This window comes from Ceratotherium simum, chromosome 6, assembly GCF_057802395.1.
Source record: "Ceratotherium simum simum isolate JZ-2026a chromosome 6, ASM5780239v1, whole genome shotgun sequence".
Taxonomy (NCBI): domain Eukaryota; kingdom Metazoa; phylum Chordata; class Mammalia; order Perissodactyla; family Rhinocerotidae; genus Ceratotherium; species Ceratotherium simum.
The window spans coordinates 22,190,507-22,214,876 of NC_141905.1; the positions used below are offsets into that span (position 1 = coordinate 22,190,507).

General features: G+C 43.9%; 1 protein-coding gene across 1 annotated transcript in view; it reads left to right on the forward strand.

Moving 5' to 3' along the window:
* GALNT2 (polypeptide N-acetylgalactosaminyltransferase 2) overlaps nt 1–24,370 on the forward strand; it is a 200,125-nt gene that overhangs the window by 146,294 nt on the left and 29,461 nt on the right. The window contains exons 4-8 of the mRNA XM_004426886.3: nt 11,868–11,966; nt 12,231–12,298; nt 12,536–12,601; nt 19,191–19,312; nt 21,510–21,597. Coding sequence (XP_004426943.1) covers nt 11,868–11,966; nt 12,231–12,298; nt 12,536–12,601; nt 19,191–19,312; nt 21,510–21,597 — 443 coding nt within the window. The remainder of the gene's footprint in view (nt 1–11,867; nt 11,967–12,230; nt 12,299–12,535; nt 12,602–19,190; nt 19,313–21,509; nt 21,598–24,370) is intronic.

Sequence of the window (24,370 nt, forward strand, 5' to 3'; positions counted from 1 at the left end):
GATCTTCAAATGGTTTTTCAAGCAGATAATTGAAATATTTTCTGGAATTGCTAACCTGAGAATTACTTTCAATTCCCTTCACACAGGAATGGTAAATTCACAATGCATAGAATCTCATGTCATGTCCTTTTTTTCCTTCTTTGAAACTTTGTATATGTTGTTTCATTGTTTTCTGTTGAATATTGTCACTGAGAACCCTGAAGCCATTCTGATTTTGTTCATATATTATGTTATATCAGGATACTTTAAGCAAAAAAGGCATTTTATTCACTTCTGTAACATGAAGTCTGGAGGTAGCCATCGAAGCCTGCTTCAGCTGGACTGAGAGCTCATTCTCATTTCCCCACCACCATCGTGAGCATTTTGGTTGTTCAGCCTCATCCTTTTTGCCTTGTATGGTTGCAGGAAGGCTGCCATAGCTCCATGCATCACGATCACTTTCAAGGCAGGAAGCAAAGGGGCCAGAAATGGCCTTTTGTTTAGTGGCTCTCTGCTTTTATCAGCAAAGCAAATCATTTCTATAAATCCCCCCTGCAGACTTTCTGTTATAATCCCTAGGCCATAGCTAAGTCATGACTATTTGTAACCATGATGGAGGCTGAGGAAATGAGTTTGTCTTAGGCCAATCAAGACTGACCTCTGGGGCTCAACAATTCACCTAAAACAAAATCTTTAAGAAAGGAGCCAGAGGAGGAGGATTTTTGTGTTACCAAGAAGGATGTACCCTTCTTCAGGTATACATAGAAGGCATTCCACAGAACTGTAGAGTCAGAAAGACTGAATATAAATATAGTAACTCAGTGTCCAGGAAGCATATATCAAATAACCTTATCATTCTTTACCATAACATACCATTCTGTCATCAACCAGAAGCTGATTTTTTTCCGCAAGATTCCAAAAACATGCTGTTAATTTGACATGAGCAAGGTTTAAGGGAATCGAACAAATTATCCTGGCTTTGGTTGGAGAGAATGTGAACAAGTCATGCCAAGACAAATGCTGGGTGTTCGGTTCTTTGTGTGGAGCTCTGATACGCTAGGGCCCATGGAGGGGTTACGATAGTGACTTTGCTGCTTTAAGGTTCCATTCTTGGGGCCGGCCCCGTGGCTTGGTGGTTAAGTGAGCGTGCTCCACTGCTGGCGACCCGGGTTCGGATCCCGGGCTCGCACCGACGCGCTGCTTCTCCGGCCATGCTGAGGCCGCGTCCCACATACAGCAACTAGAAGGATGCGCAGCTATGACACACAACTATCTACTGGGGCTTTGGGGGGAAAATAAATAAATAAAATCTTTAAAAAAAAAAAAGGTTACATTCTTATACTTTTCCAGTGAAAAGACAAGATCTGTTTGCCTTTCGTCCTTTTTCACCCAGAGGAAATGGATCCAGTGCAACCTTTGATTACTAGTACCGTTAAGTGAAAAGTAGATCTTTGTACAACAGGCAAAAACACAGAGCAATCAGCTGTATCTTTGAAAGGGAGGGGGGCGCCCTAAGACATCGTCCTTGACAGCACACACGTTTTCTTCTACTGACTTTTAAAAGTCAGAACCGCTGCTAAGTGGCCACACAAACTCCATTATTTGGCCCAAGTTTTGAGGGGAGGACTGAAAGGGAAGCATATAGTGCAGGAGAGAAAGCCATTGCCTGAATCGTCCCTAAAAGGGCCTCTTAGTGATTAACCAGTTCGAGACAGTAGGGAGCAGATGAAATAAAAGCACATCTCTTCACAGAGCAGTGAAAATAGAAACTAAATCCTCAGCAGCTTGGAGATCAGAGTTGATGTATCAGGGAGGAGGATGTGGAGGCGGAGAGAGCTGGTGTAGTTGAGCCGGACGCTTGGTGCCTCCTGTCCTAGGGGACAGGCGAGGGAGAGGAAATGGAACACAGGGTTCTTGCTGTCTGGTGAGCAGTGTGGGCTTCCATCCAGAGAGGGCAGCTTCTCCCCTGGCATCAGGGGGAATGAGTTTAGAGGACTGACAGTGTTTGCTCTCTGCACTGACCGCACCCGAATGGTGAGCAGGAGGTGATGGCTAAAGTGTAGTTGCAGGTAATTTGAAGCTCAGATGGCTTCATCCAGGGCTGTTATTTTCTCAACTCTCAATAGCTCTTGACTCTTGAAAAAGTTTTCAGTTAAGATTGAATGTCTATAAAACTGGAGGCAGTAAAGGGCAGATGATGCTCCTTGAATGAAAGAACAGTGTTATTCCGTCAAATAGTGCTTGCTGAGAGCGGCAAGTGTTTTCCCTCCTCGGGTGGAGAACGCTCGTGTATTCTGGGCAGGCTTCCGTGGCCAGTGCTGAAGCCTGGAGTGTGTGTTCCTGGATTGTCCGCTGGCCTCGGTGTGTATGTGCTTTTCGCCTTGGGAACTCTCAGCTTCTCAAGGGGATTAGGGGACTTCAAAGGGAGTACTGTAAATAAGATGGGCTCCAGTGTCTTGTGTCACAGAGAGGAGAAATCTGTTATTTTAGAACATGCTCCTGCTTCATATGCGGCACATAATGCCAGAGCCTGCGGTGTGAGAGAAGGCTGTTTTAGACTAATAATTTCGGGGACAAACCTACGGTGATTAATGGGGCTTATTCAAATTTCCTGCCAACTAGATTTTTAAGAAGCTTAATTTCAGATGGGTCCTACAGAGGTTTTTAAGTATCTTAGAATTTAGTTCTCTTCAGTTTTAAAGGAACTCTGTGGAATAAGGCCTCTCGCTATTAGGACTGATCAGAAATTAGTTGATTAGGTGGAATATTATGCTATTATCACTTGTTGGAGGATTATTAAGAGTGTGTTTTAATTAAATGAACATTATGCAACAGCTATTTAACTTTCTTCTTCGTTTTTTTCTCTCTTTTCTTTTCGTTCCCTTTCAAGCTCACATTCTATCCCCTGGCATGCCTGGCCCCCCCGATACTCCATAGCAAAACACACCGTGAGAATGGTCATGTGAAGCAGTCCATCTCGTTTTGGGTGGGTCAGAGCAGGAGTGCCTGGGATTGAGGGATGCATCCCCACCCCAATTTGGGCTCTAAGTGTTCTTTATGCTCTGGGGGTAGAGGGATAGCCTGTTTTGAGTACCCTTCCTTTGTGAATCCAGACTCCAGGTGTGGGCTAGATCTTGTTCTAAAGGGCCCTGGACGTTTGGAGGCCTTATTCCAGACTTGACTCTAGGTGTCACATTTCAAAGCCATGGTGGAGTTTGAGGAACACAGCAGGGACTGGGTCCTTTGTGTGTGATGAACACTGGGGCTCAGGTTGTGGGGGGCGGGGTGGACAGGAAACCAAAATCTTTCCGGGGGATAGAGTTTTGAACCTCTCTGTTACGTGGTCCATATCAGAATTCCATGTATAATTCCAAAGCTCGTCAGATGAGTCTAATTACAGCTCCATAGTAGAGGACCATTGTCAGTAATAACGTCCCTCAGTCTTCTCTGCAAGTGCTTCTTAAAATGAGGCCTAAGAACAACCTGCATCAGCATCGCCTGGAGGGGAGGGAGCTTCTAAAATTCAGATTCCCAGGCATTGCCCAGACCCACTTAGGTAGGCAGGGCCCAGGCATCTGCATTTTAATACATTCTTGGGTGAGTGTGACACTCACGAACTGTCCAAGCTTTGTGGTGATCAGGAGTCCATGCCAGGGCAACTGCCCTACCCCCAAAGCACATTGGGGTCTCGAATGAGGAGTGTGTGCCCAGTGTGGGCCCGGCCCACGGTTGCTTCCAGTCTGGGGGGAGCTCTGGCTGCACAACTTATATGCGAAATTCTAGCTCCAGTGGGGACAGCTGTCTCGGGCTGCCAGGACATAATCACCCAAACAACAGACCTGCCCTTTTCTTCCTTTGAAATGGAAATCCCATAAGTGTTCTCTGTGGGTGAGGGCAGGAGGACAGAAAGAAGGTGTGTTTTCCGGGCCTTGTTTGGGTCACCTGCTATTCCCAGGGCCTTCGTCCCTACGTGTTAACACCCCCTACGCACACGTCTGTATGTAAAGCAGGAGGCAGAGGGGCTGGGAAGTGACAGAATCTGTTTTAATCGGTTCTTTTGGTTTTTGGAACTTCCTGGCCCTGCCGTCTGAGCTTGACCCCCACATGGGCTCTCTTGGTTTGTCTCACCTGGCTCGCGGGAGGCATGGAGACTGGCACACTTGCAGGTGCTGAGTCTGCTAGAGAGACTGAGATCAGAGCAGCCCCAGGGCTCTGTCTGCTGCCCCGTCTCGCTGGGCCCCAGCCCTAGGTGCATACCTTGGCACAGGACGGAGGTATGTGCCACGTCACTCTTTCCCAGAGTTAAGGAGCTAATGTTTGTGCCTAAGGGCACATCTCCCCATGTCACTCCACCCTCCTCTAGGCTGAGTACAGAACTGCCTTTGTTTCTCCGTCTGTAGAATTTGATTGCATTTAAAGCCACTTGTTCGCTGCATACGGTGAGCCCAGGCCCACTCTGTGACTCAAGAAGGTGGAAAGAAACGACAGGGTAAACCTCTAAATCAAAAGGAAGAAAATAATGAAAGAAAAAGAAAAAAAAAGTAATGAACTAGAAAAATGAGAAACAATAGGATTATATAAAGGTTGATCTTCAAAAAATAGAAATCTCTAAGAATACTAATTAACAAAAATAAAAACCGGGATTAAATACTGTTAGGAATAAAAATGCAGACATAACTATAGAAACAGTAGAGTTTGTAAAGATCATAAGAAAATTCTAGGTACACTTTTATGCAAATAAATTTCAAAACCTTTATGGAATGGATAGTTTTCTAGGAACATGGAAATTACTAGAATCGCTCAAGAAATAGAAAATATGAATAAATACAAGCCATGGAAGAACTTTTCAGCAATGAAAAGTTTGCCTTCCCCAAATTCACAAGGCTCAAGTGTTTGCATGAAGCACAGTCTATTGTAGAGAATAGAAAAAGAGAGAAAGCTACCCCGTTTGCCTCATGAGGGCAGGAGTACCTTGCTATAAAACTGGAAAAAGAAAACGTAAGAACAGAATATTTTAGACCAATCACAGTTATGATTATAGATTCAAAAAAATCTAAACCAAATGCTAGTGAGTCTACACCTCTATTTTTAAAAAATCATAGCCAACCAAAGTTTATTTTAGGACTACAAGAGTGATTGAGCAACAGAAAGATGTATTAATACAATATACCTTCTCAGTGGATTAAAGGAAAAAAGCTGTACGATCACCTTAATAGATGCAAGGGGAAAAAAATTAGTAAAATTTAGGACTTGTAAGGGAATTTCCTTAACCTGATTAAAGGTCTCTATAAAACATCTGTATCAAGCATTTTGCTTAACGATGAAAATCTAATTACGTCCCCTTTAAAGATAGGATCAAGGTAAGGATGTTCTCTACCCCCTTTTTTTATTGCATATTGTGTTGCAGGCCATAAACTGTGCCTTATTAAGACAAGAACCGTCAGATGTGTAAGAAATGGAAAGAAAAGAACAACATACAGATGAATGGATTGGTGGAAATCCAAGAGAACCTACAAACTATCGGAACTAAGAAAAGAGCTCAGTGAGGTTGCTGAGTACAGGGTCCCCATACAAACCCAGTGCCAGTCACAGCCTGTTAGAACATGTAATAGGAAGAGATCCCGTGCACTCTAGCAAGCAGGACTGTAAGGTGCTTAGGAATAAATGCAACAAAGGATGTGCAGGACTTTTTTGGAGACATTAGAAAATTATAAAACACAATCAGACATAAAAAAATCAGTATTATCAAGTTACTAATTCTCTTCAAATTAATCTGTAAATTCAATGCAGTGTCACACAGTGCTTTTTTTCATGGAATTTAAATAACTGATCCTTAAATTCATAAGGAAAAGCAGATGGCCACAAAGAGCCAATAAAGTCTTGAGGAATAGCTCATAGTGGGGCAGCTTGCCTTGTCACATCTGAAGTCTTACTTCAGAGCCACAGCTGTGAAGGCGGTGTGGTGTGAATGCAGGGTTACACACATAGATGACAGAACAGAACCAGAGAAATAAACTTATGCATATAAAAAACGGTATGACGTTACAAATCAGCGATGAAATAATGAACTATTAAATGATGCTGGAAAAAATGAGATTACTTAGTCATACCACTCATGAAAGTATATTGAGGTAGATGGATACCTTAAACGTTAAGAGTATTAGTAAAAGTTCAAACATTTGGAGGAAAATCTACGAGAATATGTTAATGACCCTAGGTTAAAGAGGCTTTTCCTGAACATTACACCAGGGCCACGGTTTGAAAAATTAAAATTAAAAAGTTGTTTGGCAATAGACATCATAAACAAAATTAAAGGATCTGTCACAGACTTGGAGAAGATTTTTGCAATGCATATGGCTGACAAAGGGTAATATCCAGAATATATGAATTCCTATAATCAAATAATAATGAGGTAAAAACCTAATCAAAAAGTGGACAAAGAATATGAGCTGGCGATTAACAGAAGGAACAATCCAGTCAGCTCATAAACATATGGAAAGATGTGTGGCCTCTCTAGTAATCAGGGAAATGAAAATTAGAATAAGAAGAGGCTATTTCATACCAGCCCAGTGGGCAAAATTGAAAAATCTGACAATATCAGGGGGTGGTGAGAATGTGCAGCAGTCTGAACTCACGTCCTGTGGGGGGAACTGAGTACGTCCAGCCACTTTGGAGACAGTTTGGCTGCATGAGGTGCAGTTGAAGAAGTATGTGAGCTATGACTAGCAGTCCCCCTGTGGGTAAATAATGCAGAGAAACCTGCTCACATATGTGAAAAGACAGCGTCCACTGCTGCGTTCTTCCTAAAAGAGAGAAATTGGCAGTCAACAGAAAAGCGATGAAATGTGGTGTGTTCCTTCAATGGAAAGCTATACAGTCGTGAATGTGAATGAAATAGAGTTACATGTGTCAAAACAAGATATATCCCCAAAAAGTGAAAAAAGCAAGTCACAGTGCAGTCATCCATATAAATTTTGAATATGTGCATAACAATACTGTACATTATCTCTGAATATGTACATACATAGTTTATTAAAAACGTATGTAGGAATAATGAAGTACCAACTTCAGGACAGTGGTTACCGCTGTTGAAGACAGGGTTGAGGTGGGAAGGGACATGAAAGGGGCTATGCGTGTTGTATTTCATTTTAAAAATCTGAATCAAATTGCAGTGTTGCAAAATAGTAAGATTTGATTAAGCTGAGTGGAGGGTGCATGGTGCTTGTATAAGGTTCTCTAGATTTTGTGTTTGAGATATTTCACACGCATATACACACAGTGATGGTGATGGCGGCAGGTTGCCTGGGCAAAAGCAGGCCAGCTGCCTCTCTTCTCAAGAGGCCACCGGAGACTCCTTACTGTGGTGAATTTATTATGGTCCAAGACTTTACTCTTAGCTTTGCAAACCCAGAAACTTTTTTTGCTTGTTTATTTGCCCCACTACCCCCGTCTTCGCTCCCCCTCCCCCCACCGCTTTGCTTTCTTTTATTGTCAGCAAATCAAAGCTAGATGTGTCTCTCGGGCGTACTCAAACTACGTTCACGGATCGAGTGAATCAAGAATGCCTATTTAATAATTTGTAAAGAGAGATGCCTAAGACGGCAACAGAACATTGAAATACTGTGGCCTTGCTGATCTTCGTGTTGTTTCCCCTCAGTTGTCACGTAGGAAGCCGCGACGTGGCTGGAAGGCCTGCCATGGACGCATGGTAAGAAGTCGCTGCTGTGGAGCCTGACGTGCAGGGTCCCCATTGCCAGCAGATTTCCTCCTACGGGGGACCCCAGATCATAATACCGTCAGATGTCGAGTGTTGAGTGCCGAGAGTAACAGGGTCTACACATCCCTCTCTAGGGACTCCGCTGGGAGTGCCCTTTTGGCCCAAGAGGGGCTGAGAACCTCCTGGTACTGGGTGGCCAGAAAATGCCTACATAGGCTCTGCATTCTTTTCAACTTTCTTTTTTTATCTTTTAAAATGTATATTTCCCATTTCTTCCGTAATAGAAGCCTATCTTTGCATTAACAGTAAATATTGCTCAATTGATAATCAATTAAGTTGCTTAGTATTTTCCTTACAAAATCTGAGTTAAGTGGGCATTTCAGGGAGATGGAACAATATTTACCCAGTGTTTCTTCATTCCTGTAACCCTCTGTTTGGTCGTCATGGCCATCTCAGTAAGTGTGGTCTTGCCCTGGACCTTGTAGAGGTTCTGGAACTCTCTCTGTTGAAGTAAGTGTCTTCTCCCTCACCCCTTCATTTCCCTTCCTTTGAGCTCTTCTTGTAGGCCCAGGAACCCTTCTCCCTCTAAGTGACCGTGCAGTTCTCCACTCGGACTGTCATGTGCACATTTGGAAGTGTGTCTCAGGCCCGTGTCTTTGGCCTCATCTTCAAATTACTGAGAAAGCTCCACTCGAACCTCCATGGCTGATGACAGTCACCGCTGACACACAGCTGCCAAATGCGTATTATAACTCTGTGTTAGAATTACAGGGACTTTTGCAGTATTCAAAGTCCTTTTTCATATGTTTTTATTTGATTTTCCTGATAACCATACAAGATTATGCGGGCCATTTTCACAGATGAGGAGTGATGAGGTGCCTCAGATCACACAGTGAGTAACCAAGGTTACCACAGGCCCTTTGCAAAAATACTAGGCCAGCTGGGCTGAGGGTGGGGAATGGCGTGTTGGAGGGTGGAGTAGAAAACATATTTCATGTTCCTCTCCACACCATGGAACAGCCTTCTGCGTTATTAAGCAGAGCCCCTAGCTTCCCCGTCTGAAGATGTGCATTTGATTATTTTGTCAACGTCTTGATCAACCCCAAGCATAATATCTGCATCAGAGACAAGTCTGCCCCAGAGACGGATTCATTCTTCACCGTGAGGGGCTCATTGCTGTTGAGATCAGCCAGTTTTTCTATTTCTGGCCAATCGAGAGTTCAGATATTGATAGCCATCTGGTCTCAGAGAAATTTAAAACTGAATTAAGGATTTAAAAACAAATCTTTATGTCCAGTTTTTAAAGTCTCCATTTTACTAGACAGGAAGTTACCAGAATGACCACTGCAGTACCAGACCCTTGGAAACTCAAGGGAACTTGAGCCCACAGCATCCGACCCAAAGCCCTGTCCTTGCCTCAGCATCACGCGCTTCCAGTTTGCATCATCTGGAAGGGAGGGCGGAAGGAACTGCACACTTTCCCTGCTGCGGACTTCAAACAAACCACAGTTTCTGCTCACTTCCCAAGAAAGCTCGAGTAAGAAAGTGCCCTGGCCGCCAGCTCCCCTGATGAGTTTCTATATCGGACGTTCTTTCACCAGCTCTGGAGTAGCGAAGACGGGTTGGCAGGGATGTGGCTCTTCACATGCAAGATTTATTCTGTTTCTTTTTAAAGAAATTCTTCAGTCCCCCGCCCTTTTCTTGGCTCCGTGTGAGGGCTTATGATCTGAATTCATATACATACACTCACTCTTAACTCATGGGTGTGTAGGATAGTTCTCAGTTTTTACTTGTTATCCCTCTTTGCCTTAAAAATAGGATACCTCTTAAATTTTCTGATGCCAATTCCCAGCAGAACTTGGTGTCTTTTGAATATGTAGAGGATGGTGTGAGTACAGCAGCCCTGTGTGTTCTGAAAAATATTTCCCGAGCCCCTTGAGACTTCTCAGTGCTCGTGGAAGACGAGGCTTCCCGCAGAGAAAAGGAAAAGGAGAGAATAGGACGTGATTGGATCAGTTAAGTTGACTATGATTTGAGCATGAAAAATGCTTTCTTCTTTCTGTTTTAGATCTCACGTGCTGCAGAAGCCCGTGCTCCGTGAGGCACTAGGTGCAGTCAGCATCCCCACTGTGTGGAGTGGGGCCTGATGGCGGAGGATAGCGCCTCCTGACAGGACTTCTTATTTCATTAGCATTACAGATTGAGTTCTTAGGAATGACAGTCGTCGGTAATTTGTTTACAGTTGAACCTTCCTTGCAGATTCTTACTTGCTTAATTTAACAATCGGCTAATTCTTGAAATGGGGAAAAAAAAAAACACCTAGGCTATCAGTCTTCTTGTCATTGAGGACTTTGCCGTCAAGAGCTAGAATGAGGTACCATATTAATTCCAGGATGCATTTTTTTCCCCAATAGCAGTGGATGGTATATCATGCAGTTTTCTCGTGATTTTAATTAAAATCAAGCTATCCATCTAACTGAAATACACAAAAGAAGCCCGTTTTGTGATTCTGACTCAATTGCTTTTTAATTGCACCACTTTTTTTTGCCCGTTTTCAAAATTTGCTTCTCTGAAGTAGTTTTCCCAGTCGTGAGGGAAAATTAGTCTGTGGACCCTTTTCCTTGGAGACATTCCCGTTCCTGTGGAATTGCTTAAATTGTCCAGCAGCTGCTGGAGCGTCCACTTGTCTGTAACTGCTTAAATGCTTTTAGCCGTGGCTGAGATCCAAAGATTTCTTTTTTTAATCTATCTCCTTTCCCACTGATTTCCCATTGAAGATAGGTACCTTTAATTATGGGAGCAGATCATTCATGGCTGTGGTAAACTACACTGAGAGCTAAAGAGTAAAGCAAGTTTTTAAAAGGTATTGGCCCCGTGGGGGCTGTGTCCACACCAGCAGCTGCGTGTTTAACTGCGTGAGTGCAGGGACCCTCTACAGGTAATGAACGCTGGCGCGGAGGGACCTTGTCGTGGGGCAACTGACAGGTCCCCACCTGACTGCCGGCAAGACTTTTCCACCCTCTTGACCTTCGCTATTCAATGTGACTGGTCTGGTCCAGAACTGTTTCCCTGGGGCCAAAGACGCTTACCTGCCTGCCCCAGCCTCTCTTCCAAGCTGGTGTCAGTAGTTTCGCTAGTTTAGTAACTCTCTGAACGCACTCAAGCTACAATTGTACTATTTCTGCAGTCCAAACAAGCCGATGTGATGTTCTCTCAGGATTCTCTGGGAACGTCACCTCTATACTCACATGTTCTCCAGGTCCATGGAGCCTGCCTTGAAGTGTCCCTGATGATGGGTTCTGCTGAGCCTGGTCCCCCCTTCCCTGGCCCTTTCTGTCTCTAGTGGATCAGACTGCAGCATCGTAAAGCTACAGCTGTTAAGAGTCCTGCCTTTTAACAGAGTGATGCAGGGCCCTTGCAGCTTTGTGTCTGTCTGTAGAGACCACACTTGAGAAGTGTCTTATTGTCATCAGCCCATGGTTTGTAGGCCAGGTGCCTAAATCGGCCTTATTCAGAGGCAGTCCCAGGGTTCTTTCAATACTGCTTAAGGTGAAAGGAGAGAGCCAGTGGGCTCAGGTTCCATTGCTGCGTCCCTCACCCCGCACCAGCCTGTACCACTGTCACCTGCATCATTCGGAGATGGCCTGGCAGGGTAAGGGACGTACGTCCCTTTTTCCAGGGTAAGGGAGAGCAATCAGTGGGGTAATGCCAGGTTCCAAATAAGCTTTGTGAAGAATCACAGAAGTTCCACGTGCTTGCTGTAGGCAAAGCAGAAAATGAGAAAAGAGCAGCAACAAACAGTTGGTTTCACCCCTCAGAAATAACCACTGTCGATTGTGAAAAGCACATCTATAGAGGTGTGTCTGCATGTGAGAATAAATGGGATTTCACTGTTTTAAAACACACTTTATTTTCAACATGTTAGAAAGATGTTCTCAATATGTTACTTTTCACTGAAATCTTTCATCTTTTAAAACGTAACTCCGGTTGTGTTTTTCTGTTTCCTTATGTCCCCTTGTCACTTTGTCTCAGAATAGGCCAGTACCTTCTGCAGATAACAGGTTCATCTAGAACATCCATCCTGGCAGGACGATCTGCTTATGCTCTCAAGGGGCCTTGCCGTGGCTGATCTGGGTTCATTGTTCAGAAGACGGTCTTTCTCTTCCTTCAGGTGTCAGCGGAAGCAGTGGCGGGTGGATCTGCCGGCTACCAGCGTGGTCATCACGTTTCACAATGAAGCCAGGTCGGCCTTGCTGAGGACAGTGGTCAGGTGAGGCCGGGAGATGCCACCTGTTGCCCACCTGTTGCAGCTTATGGGAGACGTTCCCTGGCAGGGATGCTGCATGCGGGCCCTGTCCCCACTGCAGCCAGGCCAGGGCTGTCTTTTGGGGTGCAGCCAGGTCACCTGTGTGTACAGCACAAGGAATGGCTGATGGCTCCTCCAGCCGGGAATTGGGGCCAAGATAGGAGAATTCCCCACTCCAAGTGGTACCCGGAGAAGCCCTGCAACCTTTATCTTTCTGTCTTTTCTCAGTGTGCTTAAGAAAAGTCCACCCCACCTCATAAAAGAAATCATCTTGGTGGATGACTTCAGCAATGACCGTAAGTACTGGGACCCATTTCTCTTGATATCTGGCCTCTCTCCTGGGCTCGCCTTCCTGTAGTGTGGGTGCTGACAAGTTTCATGAACAAGCCAGAAATCAAGGCCACAGAGAGAAGTGCCTCTGTGATGCCCTGAGGAGATCATCAGCCCATAGATGATGGATAATCACCATGCTTGAATACAACGCCCTTTAGAAACTTGAGCTACAAAACTCTCTACTTCTTTTCTTTTCCCAGCCGAGGATGGGGCTCTCTTGGGGAAAATTGAGAAAGTACGGGTTCTCAGAAATGATCGGCGAGAAGGTAAGACTCTTTCCTTAATGCAGTACCGAGACAGTTAAATTCTGACTTTTCTTGAGCCTGGTAATAACTTAAAGAAATGTTTCAGCTAAAAGAACAATTAACTGTCTAGTCTCTTTGTCTGTCTCCCTCTACCAGAGCCTCTTGGAAGCCTCTCTCAGCAAAGCATGGGAAGGACTTTCAAAGCTTAACTAATTGAAATTGTTTGTATACAAGGGCAAGAGTTCAAATTACATTTTTATTTATGTATTTAGAAAATTGGCTTCTCTCTCTCTTTCACAACCTAGGAAGTCTTATCAGTCCCTTGAGTACTAGAGTTTAGAAGAAAAACAAAGATTTAGCAATGAGAGGTTTAATGACTCTGTGCTCCAGGCGTCTGATAAAATAACTGGGATTCAAGTTTGACAGGCTGCTGGAGGTGAACCATCCAAAAACAGAGAGAGTGCTGCAGTTACATGCTTATTGGATTTTGCACGTGCCAGCCCCAGAACCCACTGTCAGTCTTGTCTGCCAGAGCTGGGCTCATCGAGGCTACTTTATTGGCAGTTATAAGAGACTCCAAAGGGGAAAAGTATTACTTCGAAGTGTCTGGAAAGGAAGGTAAAATCATAATGTTAAATTAATACCAGTGCATCAGTGCTGTTACGGAGCTTGGTGGCTGCTTCTAGGTTCCTCCATTGTCTGGAGAAATCTTACTGTGTAGGAAAATGGCAGAGCTTTAAAATGTGCCATGTTTGCTTTTTGAGGATGTCTCTGTTGATCCTGGAGTGGTGGTTGTGTTCCTTGATCAGTGTATACTCTTACTTCTGGTTCCCTGTGCAGTCCAGCTGGAGTCAAGGAATGTGATTTTTCTTAGCAAGAATCTAATCAGTGCATGAAGTGATTGAGCCTGTTAGGGCAATGCCATCAGCACCATATTTTAACCAACTAAGATCATCACTCCAGATGTTCAAGATACATGAACAATGGGATCAGCCTTGCCCCTAAGCAAGCTCTGTTTGCTGGACTCACGTCTGTCTCCCAAGCTTAGAGTAAACCCAAATCCCGAGATCAAAGCAAAATCTCATATTTTCCCCTAAACAAACTACATAATAACTTTTTTAATTTAAACCCAAAGTGTCTCTTGGCACAGGAAAAGAAGAAGAAGAGGAGGAGAGAAAAAAAGAAATTATTTTTCACATTGGCATTTTATAACTGACTAATCACTTGCTAGCCTTGTAAGAGAGTGCCTTTAACCTGCTTAGCAAAATAATGCTTCTAGATGTTAACTTTCCATTTGCTTTAAGTGAGGATGTTCATTTGGGTAAGAACCCGTCTCTATGGATGCTTCTTTTTGGGAAAGGGTTGGGGTGGGGGGCAGTTGTGGGAAGCCAGATGATAGTAGGCCTGTATAGAACAAATGAAGCGTGTGGTAGTCGAGTGAAAATGCACACACACAGAGGTATATACGTGCTTGTGTGTGTGTGTATTCCATATATTTAAACACATACATGAGTGCTTTTAGTGATGCTACTAGGTGACAGAGAAGATCAGTTGCATAAAATACTATGGTCCTGAAGGAGCAGCCTAGTGCTGAGATTTTATTATACCTGTGATTCTTAATCTGGCTGTTTATTAGGATCATCTGGGGAGCTTAAAGATGACCATGCCTTGACCCTCCCTACAACTGAATAAAAATTTCTGGATTTCTAGGGGAGGCCCTGGGCATCTGCATTTTTAAACTGCTTAGATAATTCTGATGTACTTTGGAAGTTGAAAACCTAGTCCTTCTCTGTCATTTTACAGATGGAAATATTAAAGCCCAGAGAGGTTAAGTGGCTTTCTCAAGGTCATACTGCTATTTAATGACAGTGGTAGGGCCAGAACCATGTTGATAATCTGAGTTCTCTCTTTGTCTCATGTGCTTTTGTTCCTCTGTTCCCACTGTCTGCCTGCTTTTGGATTAATTGATTTTTTTCCCAGTTTTACTGAGATACAGTTGACATATAACATTGAATTTGTTTAAGGTGTACTGCATAATGATTTGATATATGTATATACTGTGAAATGATGACCACAATAAATTTAGTTAACATCCATCACCTCACATAATTACAAATTTTTTTTTCTTGTGATGAGAACTTTTAAGATCTACTCTTTTGGCAACTTTCAAATATACAATACAGTATTATTAACTGTAGTCACCATGCTGTACATTACATCCCCAGGACTTATTTATTTTGTAACTGAAAGTTGATATCTTTTGACCACCCTTCACCCATTTCCCCCGCCTCCCAACAACCCCCACCTCCGGCAACCACCAATCTGTCCTGTTGCTGTGAGTTCAGCTTTTTTAGATTCCACATATAAGTGAGATTATACAGTATTCTTTCTCTGTCTGACTTGTTTCACTTAGCATAATGCCCTCAAGGTCCATCAGCTTGTTGCAAATGGCAGGATTTCTTTCTTTTTTTTATGGATGAATAATATTCCCGTATGTGTGTGTGTATCAATCACATTTTCTTTATCCATTCGTCCATCAGACACTTAGGTTGTTTCCACATCTTGGCTACTGTAAATAATGCTGCAACAAACTTGGAGGTGCAGTATCTCTTTTAGATAGTGATTTTGTTTCCTTGGGGTGGATACCCAGAAGTGGGATTGCTGGACCATATGGTAGTTCTATTTTTAATTTTTTGAGGGACCTCCATACTGTTTTCCATAGTGGTTGCACCAATTTATGTTCACACTAACAGTGCACGAGGGTTCCTTTTTCTCTACATCCTTACCAACACTTATCTCTTGTCTTTTTGGTGACAGCCATTCTAACAGATGTGAGGTGATATCTCATTGTGGTTTTGATTTGCATTTCACTCATGGTTAGTGATGTTGAGTACCTTTTCATGTATCTCTTGGTCATCTGTATGTCTTCTTTAGAAAAAATGTCTATTCAATTCCTCTGCCCATTTTTTAATTGGGTTTTTTTTTTTTTGCCATTGAGTTGTATGAGTACTTTATATATTTTGGATATTAACCCCTTATCAGTTAATATGATTTGCAAGTCTTTTCTCCCATTCAGTAGGTTGCCTTTTCATTTTGTGGATGGTTTCTTTTATTGCGCAGAAGCTTTTGAGTTTGATATAGTCCCACTTGTTTATTTTTGCTTTTGTTGCCTTTGCTATTGGTGTCAAATCCAAAAAATTGTTCCTGAGACCTATGTCAAGGAGCTTACCTGCAATGTTTTCTTGTAGGACTTTTATGGTTTCAGATCTTACATTTAAGTCTTTAATCCATTTTGAGTTGATTTTTGTATATGGTATAAGACAGGGGTCTAGTTTCATTCTTTTGCATGTGGCTGTCCAGTTTTCCCAACACCGTTTATTAAAGAGACTGTCCTTTTCCCATTGTAGATTCTTGGCTCCTTTGTTGTAAATTAATTGACCACATATGTGTGGGTTTATTTCTGGGCTCTCTGTTCTGTTCCATTGATCTGTGTCTGTTTTTATGCCAGTGCCATACTGTTTTGATTACTATAGCTTTGCAATATAGTTTGAAACAATTTTTTTTTTCTTTAGTATTCCATTTTAATTTTTATAGCTTTTTAGCTATACATTTTTTCTTAGTGGTTGCTGTGAGGATTCCAATATGCATCTTTAACTTAGAACAGTCTATACTGAGAGTCAGTGTCATATCACTTTACATAAAATGTAATGATTTTGCAACAATTTAATTCCATTTCTATTCCCTGTCTTGTGTATTATTATCATATGTTTTCTTCCACATAAGCTTTAAACCCCACAATGCAGTGTTAAAATGTTTTATTTTATTTAGTTTTTTGCTGGGGAAGATTGGCCCTTAGCTAACATCTGTTGCCAGTCTTCCTCCATGTTGTATGTGGGATGCTGCCCCAGCATGGCCTAATGAGCGGTGCATCGGTCTGCACCCGGGATCTGAACCCATGAATCCCAGGTCGCCGAAGCAGAGTGCATGAACTTCACTACACCACCAGGCCAGCCCCTAAAATTTTTGCTTTAAATAATTAGTTATCTTTTAAAGAAATTAAGAGAAGAATATATAGAGAAACCATTAAATTTATCCTCATACTTTCATTTCAGGTATCTTCATTTCTTTCCACAGATTCAAGTTTCCTTCCAGTGTCCTTTCTCTTCAGCCCAAAGAACTTCCTTTAGAACTTTCTTTTTCTTGTAGGCAACAAAATCTCTCAGCTTTTGTTTATCTGAAAAGTCTTTCCTTCTCCTTTGTTATTGAGGAATATTTTTTCTGAATAGAATTCTGAGTTGACTGCTGATTTTTCTTCCAGCACTTTAGAAATGCTATTCCAATGTCTTGTGGCCTCTGTTTTCTGTTTAGAATGTAATTGTCGTCTACATTGTTGTTCCTCTGTTTATTATGAGTTGTTTCCTCTGGCTGCTTTCCAGAATGTCTCTTTATCTTTGGTTTTTAGCAGTTTGTCTTAATGTGCCTAGATTTAGTTTTCTTTATATTTATCCTGCTTTTCAGGTTTGCTGATCCCTTTGAATATGTAATATATCCCTTTGTTTTTCTACCAAATTTGGGAAATTATTGGACTTTTATTTCTTCTTGTATTTTTTTTGCTTCATTCTTGGACTCCAGTTGCACATATGTATTGTCCCATAGGTCAATTAGACTTTTTTCTCTCTCTCTCAATATTTTTCTCTTTGTTGACCAGAAAGATAGTTTCTATTAATCTACAAGTTCACTGATCTGTCTGCTGTCTCTAATCTGCTATTAAGCCCAGTCACTGAATTTTTCATTTCACATAGTTGCAGTTTTCAATTCTGGAATATTCATTTGATTCTTTCTATTAGTTTTCATTTCTCTCTGAAATTCCCCATCTGTTCATTCATTACAACCATCATTTCCGTTGAGTTCTTGGACATAGTTATTGTAATCGCTGCTTTAAACCCTCATCTGTTAATTCCAGCATCTGGGTCATCTCAGAGTGAGTTTCTCTTGGCTTTTTTGTCTCTTGGGGATGGATCACATTTTCCAGTTTCTTCTCACGTGTAGTAATTTTTTATTTTATAATGGACATTGTGAATGATAACGTTGTAGAGATACTGGATTCTCTTATCCTTCTCTAAAGAGTGTTGCTCTTCATTATACTGGGCAGTTAAATTACTGGCTGATGACCTTGAACATGTGTAGGCTTGTTGTACTTTGCTAGGATGAGTATATCTTGGGAGAATCCCTTATTTCTGAGACATTGTCTATATTCCTCAATACATTCCTTCTGCAGTTTCTGTAGAACTGAGGTTTTTACCAAGTCCTTCTAACTTGGCGGCACTCAAGTTTCAAACTTTGTGTCTCTGCAGTGGATACCAGCTGAAATCTCAGTTCTTTTTGCCTTCTAATTTTTTCTTTTCATGGATTCCTTGGGGTCTCCCCTGTGTCTGCAGATTCAGGAGTCAGCCAAGGATTTAAGGGGAGGGTGTCACCAGATTTTGGGCTTACCTCCTTTCTAGGATCTCCTCCTGTGGTTTCCAGCCGCTCTAGAAGCCCTGAATTCTGTCTTCTGATATCTCAGGCCAAAAAGGCTGATTGCAGTGGATTGGAGAGTAACCATGTAAACCATGTTCATTACATGAAATACCATGTAAATGTGGATTTCAATTCCATGTGATTTTCTTCTTTTAAGGGTGGAATCCCCTCTAATTCCTGCCTGCTTTTGGCTACTCTCTGGCCCTTTCCAGTGGTTGCTTTTTCTGTTTTGCTCAGAATTTATGATTGTTATTTGAGCGAGGGTTTGCCCAATACAAGCTACTTTGTAATAGTAGAACTAGAAATGTTTTGTCTTTTTTCCCTACTCTACAATGCAGCTCTATGAGAATCATTGAAAACCCATTTTGACTACTGCATATAAAGGAACTTAAAACACTTGTCGTCACTGGTTGTCAATAGTCGCATCATCTTCATATATACAGCACAGCATACATGGCAAGAGCCATTTATGACCACATCATCTAGGGGTAAATATACTATTTATGATAAGACTTTGTGTGATAGTGAAAAATGTATATTATTAACAGATCACAAGTATATAAATTGTGTAATTTGACCAGTAGGGTAACTAATTTTGTGTAAAAGCCAAACAACTGGGCTTTGTCATTTAAATTATTTGGCTAGTGATAAATCTTAGAAGGCAAAGATATTTGCAATACTGTTACCATTAAATTATCACCATTATAATCGGCACCATTAGCACTTGAAGCGTCTAGGTGATGCCTTCCATAGCCCAGTGAATTACAAAGCTCTGTTACTGTGTCTGAGGAAAGTCGTTTTAAAAGTTCCACATTTCGGTTGCTTGATAAAGGAGACTTCAGTGATGCCAAGGCCTTTTCTCAGAAAATTGTCTTCCTAGTCACCCAATTAACTTAAAAGAAAAGTCCTGACAGAACTCTGTCTTGGTAACCACAGGGCAGTACTGACATCACACACAAGTTTGCAGTAAACCTGCCCCGCTGCAGAGCCTGGGGGGAGGTCTCATGCAGGCGCTGGGTGAGCCGGTCCTGCCTTTCTCTCAGGTGCTCCAGGTTCTCTTCCCTGACATGATTTGAACTCATTTCCACAGGCCTGATGCGCTCTCGGGTCCGGGGGGCCGATGCGGCCCAGGCCAAGGTCCTGACCTTCCTGGACAGTCACTGCGAGTGCAACGAGCACTGGCTGGAGCCCCTGCTGGAGAGGGTGGCAGAGGTGAGGCCGGGCCCACGCGTGGTTTTCCTTGACGCCGGAAAGGGGAGAAGGGCCTCTGGGATATTTGTTCACTGTAGGAATCTATCATAGGGAGAAACATCATCCCACGAGGAGGAGGCGCAGGGATCCGCAGAGGCTGGAGAAACCTTAATTTGTTTAAGACGGCCCTTAGGATCTTCCCTCCTTGCATGCAGCTTTGCAACCAACTCTCTGAGCTCAGAGGGGCGAAGTGCTTAGGACACGTGCCTGCGTCTAGCAAGAGTGACTTGAGTATTTGCTGCTTTCCTGGGGGGACGCTGGGGAAACACGGGAGGACAGCAGGTTAGCGCCTCCAGGCCTGCTGCTCACTGTGAGGAGCAGCTTGCAGGCTCGTGGGCGGCTGTAACCACACAGTGACCGGTCCAGGCCATCACGTGATCCATGGACACACTGTCTTCTAGAAACATCATCTAGAAACATCATCCATTACGTATGGCCTTTTATCATTTCTCTTGCCTTCTGCTTGTCTAAATATTGACTTTTCTTTCCTCCCTACTAAGAAAACATTTTCTTGGGGCAATAAGGCAAACCTAAGGAAAGTCCTGGAGAAATAGAAAATGAACAGGTCATTCTTTTTACAGTAGAGCCAGGATAGCCGACAGGCAGTGGGTCATGAAATACTAAATAACCACAAGCTAGTAGTACTTATGATCATCACATCCACTACCGCTGATGGAGTACAAGCCACATGCTTGACACTTTATGCATTACCTTTAATCCGGTGTTAGCCTCATTTGACAGATGAGGAAACTGGGGTTCAGGGAACTTTAATAACTTATCCAAAAATCATACAGGTGGCAGAGCCAGGATTGCACAGCAGGTTTCCCTAAATCCCTGAGCCCTGTTACACACATGCACACAGCAAGCTAAAAGAAGAACGCATCCTAGAACCCCCACCCCGTCCCCATGCCTGCTTCTCACTGTACCTGCTGTCTCCCAGGGACACAGAGGCAACATGAAAGCCACACCCAAGATGTCAGAGTGTGTGAGGCCCTGTGTTTCTGTAGTCAGACTGTCCAAATTATTTAAGATACCCCCTCCTGAATTAAGGATACAGAGAGTGGAGAACAGTAATTCTCACTAATTCCAGTCCTGTCAAAAGAAATCAAAGAAGTGGACTTACAAGTAGAGCAGGTTGTGTTCTGACTCCCATACCCAGGTCCAGGCTGAGCCGGTCAAGGAGGATTTTATTCGTCTCTGTTCTCAGTGTGCCACACCGGGTTTTTTCCCTATGAATTTGCACCTGAGTGGTGTTGGAACTTTATAATATTCTTAGTGTGTTCCTCTGATGAGTTATGTCTTATCTCTGCTAATTCTGTTACTAATTTGGTTGTCAGAGTCTTTCTTCTGGCTAACACGGGTTCTTTAAATGGCTCAGGAAAGCACTTATCTGTTGTTGACTATCGGCTTGGGGCCATGTCACCAGCATCAACCATCTGAATTTAAGGAGGGCAGGCAAGTTAAAAGGCTTTATGTTCACAGACTCTTAACAAAACAATGGCAGTGTGGCATAAAAAAATACCTCAATCTAAGAGAAAACGGATTTTTTGTTTGGTAGAATCACAGGTAAGACAGACTTAGAATCTGGAATTCTCTAGTCGATTTGGTTTGCCTTCTGCTGTAATAACGTTGATACTCTCCACATCGCGTGCACTGCATGTGCCCATAGAAATACATTGCTGCTTTTGTTGTGTGAGCATGTCAGCCAGGAGTCCATTCCTCAGATGTACTGCAGCTCACGAACTACTGATGTTTAAGTCCAGCTGAGCTTAGGTTCTGTCACAATGAAAGCTGCCCTGTAGCTGAAGTTTTGATATCTGGGGAAACAGAAGAGGACGCTGGGGGGACACCAGGGTGCAGTCCCTGCCTTCAGCTAGGTGCACAAGTGCCCGACTGCCCCACGCCCACGGCGTCTCCTCAGGGAGCGGTTCTCTCTGTGCACAAGCTCTCTGCCTCCCCAGCCAGAATAGGCCCTGCCGCCTGGTGGCTGAGAGCAAGGCCTTCGGGTGGGGAGGGCTGGGGTCTCCACGGCACAGCGGGAGGTGGTGAGAAGGGCAGTTGGGCTTCACTGTAACTGCCTAGCACTAAAGCCTTCTTTTTGTGGGTGGGCTCTTTGTTTTGGCTTTGGTCTCTACTCTTTTCTTTTTTTGTCTTTCAGGACAGGACTCGGGTTGTGTCGCCCATCATCGATGTCATTAACATGGACAACTTTCAGTACGTGGGGGCGTCCGCTGACTTAAAAGGCGGTAGGTGCTGCTCTTGGTCCACCCTGCCTTGCTTTTCCTGTCTGCACACAGCGTTTGAGCACTGCTCCCTCTCAGTGTCACCAATGACAGTGACAGCAGCGTTCACACTGCCAGTGCGTGTGCTCCAAGCAAAGAACGTCTCTGTGCTCAACAAGCAGAATCTCATAAAGAGAGAAAAATAGCCTTGCTTCCCTTAAAGAGCTTCCTGTGTTTCCTGTTCTTCTCTTATCTCTTTGACCTTCTGTTGCTCTTGTGGCACATGGGGCTCAGTACACAGTTTTAATCAGAGAAGATTAAGCCTTCCCTACCAGGCGTCTGGGGTGGGGAGGCTTCAGAGCTGACAGGCAGAGTGTGATGAGCGCCACAGAGCTTAGGTTTTGTCGAGTTGGAGGGGCTGGAGCCCATCTTGCCTGCCTTCTTACACCAGCTCTCCTTGGAAAGCCTGAATCTCCTTGGTGGCAAATCCATCTACCTGGTCACCCAGGTGGACACCTGTCATCCCTGACTGCCACTTACCACCCAAGCCCACTAGTCACCAAGTCCTGCTGATGTGACCCCTCCATGTAGCTTGGTACTTGGTCCCTCATCCCCACCTCGACCACCCACATCCTGCTTCACTTCTGAGTGACCCTGTGTCTGAATGACCACAGCTGTCTTCTGTTGGTCCTTGCTGCCTCCAGGTCTGCTCCCCTCAAACCTGCCCTCCACGGAGCCCCCAGAGTGACTTGTCTAATACTTTCTTAATCTTCTTAAAAATTGTCGAAGGCCCCAAAGAACTCTCATTCATGTGGGCTATATATATCAACATCTGCTGTATTAGAAATTAAGCTGAGAAAGTGTTAAAACACAAGATGATTTAAGTACATACCCTGTGGTCTATCAGAGTGCTGACATCACGTGTCCTGTAGCTTCCAGAAAATTCCATCATGCACTTTTGAAAGAATGAGATTGAAAGAGGCGTGTAAGGTCTTAGTATAAATATAAAAGTAGTTTTGAAAGGGTCTGTGGACCCCAGGGCAGGGGCTCCTGGACCATGCCTGGAGAATCACTGGTCTCATGAAGGGCTTCACGATGCCAGTGGATGCACAGGAATCACACTAGGCCACTCTGAGGAGCTGGTCATGTTACATCTGTCTCTTCCTAGTGGTCCCTGGGACTGTGTGTATGTATGTAGAGGGTGACCTGTCTCCATAGGGGTCTGCCACGGCCCAGTAATCAATGCTTGGAGCTCTGACACTCAGCTGGTTGGCAGACTCACCCCTCAGACTTGCCTGGGAGCCAAGAAGTCAGCAAAACTGCTCTGAGTAGCTAAAAAAGATGTCACAGCCTTTTTCTCCTGTTTGTGCAATTTGTTCACTATTGATTCTTTACACCTGAGGTCAGTGAATTCTTCCAGCTTTCCAGTACCCCAGTGTCTTTATGTAAAACGAGGGGTTGCTCTCCCCACCTCCTAACATTTTGAGCTGATTAGGAGAAGAAGGACTATTCCAGACAGACACAGACAGAGGGTCAACTGACAGCCTAACCTCAAAAAAAGAAGACAGAAAAACTATAAAAGTGGGCGCAACCTCGGAAAACAATGCTGGAACCAGTTGGTTAGTGAGACTCGGGCCTTTGACAGCCCTGCCTCCTTCGGGCCATGTCGTGGTAGGCAGGCTGTTTCACCTCAGCATCCCCATCTGAGAAATGGGGTGATAATTGTGCTCGCCACACAGCATCGCGAAGGGATTAGGGTAGCCGGCGTGAGGTCAGTGATGTGAACAGCCGCTCCTCCTTCCCAAGGCATCAGCAAGAGGCCAGGCATGGTGGGAGGACGGTACAGAATTCAAGAAAGAGTCATGACAAACGGTGAGCAGGATTTGAGGCTGTAGAGGGGACAGGTCCTTAGCTAGCCAGACAACATTACAGTTCAGAATGTCTTTTTCCCTGGGATTTGCAGGAGCTGAGATTTGGTGGGCTCTCTTTCTCCCACGGCAGGCGCTTCTGTCAGAGCAGGTGCAGGGACAGCGAGAGGATTCCCTCTAAGAGCATTTTACGAAATCCCTTTAGGAAAAAAAAAATCAAGGATGACATTTTTAGCAGGTTCTTAAAATCTAATGTAGCTTGTCTCTTGGGACCAAATTAATAAAACAATAATGAACATTCAAAAAATAAAAGTAATGTTATATCAAGGCTGATTGAGGCCTTTGCATTCTCTCTTAGTGAAACGGCCAGGATGTTCGTCATTCTCTGGTTGGTGTTGGTTGTTCGAGGCAGGCTCTCTGCCTAGGGGGGAGTAGGCTTCTCTGGAAAGCCAGCATGGGGCCTGTATCAGTTTCCTCTCCATGCATTCCTGTCCCCTCTGCTTGGCTCCCAGCCACCCACTCATTCTTTGCCTGGGTCTGCTCCACTCTGCAGTGACAGCTGGGGGACCTTTTTGGTCCTGTGCCTCTGAGCTGTGAAATATGCTGGGCTGGCCCAGGAGACCCCGAGCCTTCACTTCCTGTCCTGCCCTGTTCAGGCTGCAGACACCAGGGCCATCAGGGCAGAGAGAGCCTGAATTCAGAGCACACAGACGAGAAATCCAAACTTAGGCATTGCACAAGCCCTACTGAGAAGAAGCCTGATGGCAGAGAGCTTACGAGGCACAGAGCTGGAGGATAGGTGGCTCTGGAGTAATTAGGTTTGGCTGTCAGACCCTTGGAAATGCAGTACGATGATCCACGTGTGGCCAAGAAGTGGTCTCCTCGTGTGTCTGGAGAGCGTCAGCAAGTGGAGTGGGCTGGCACCACGT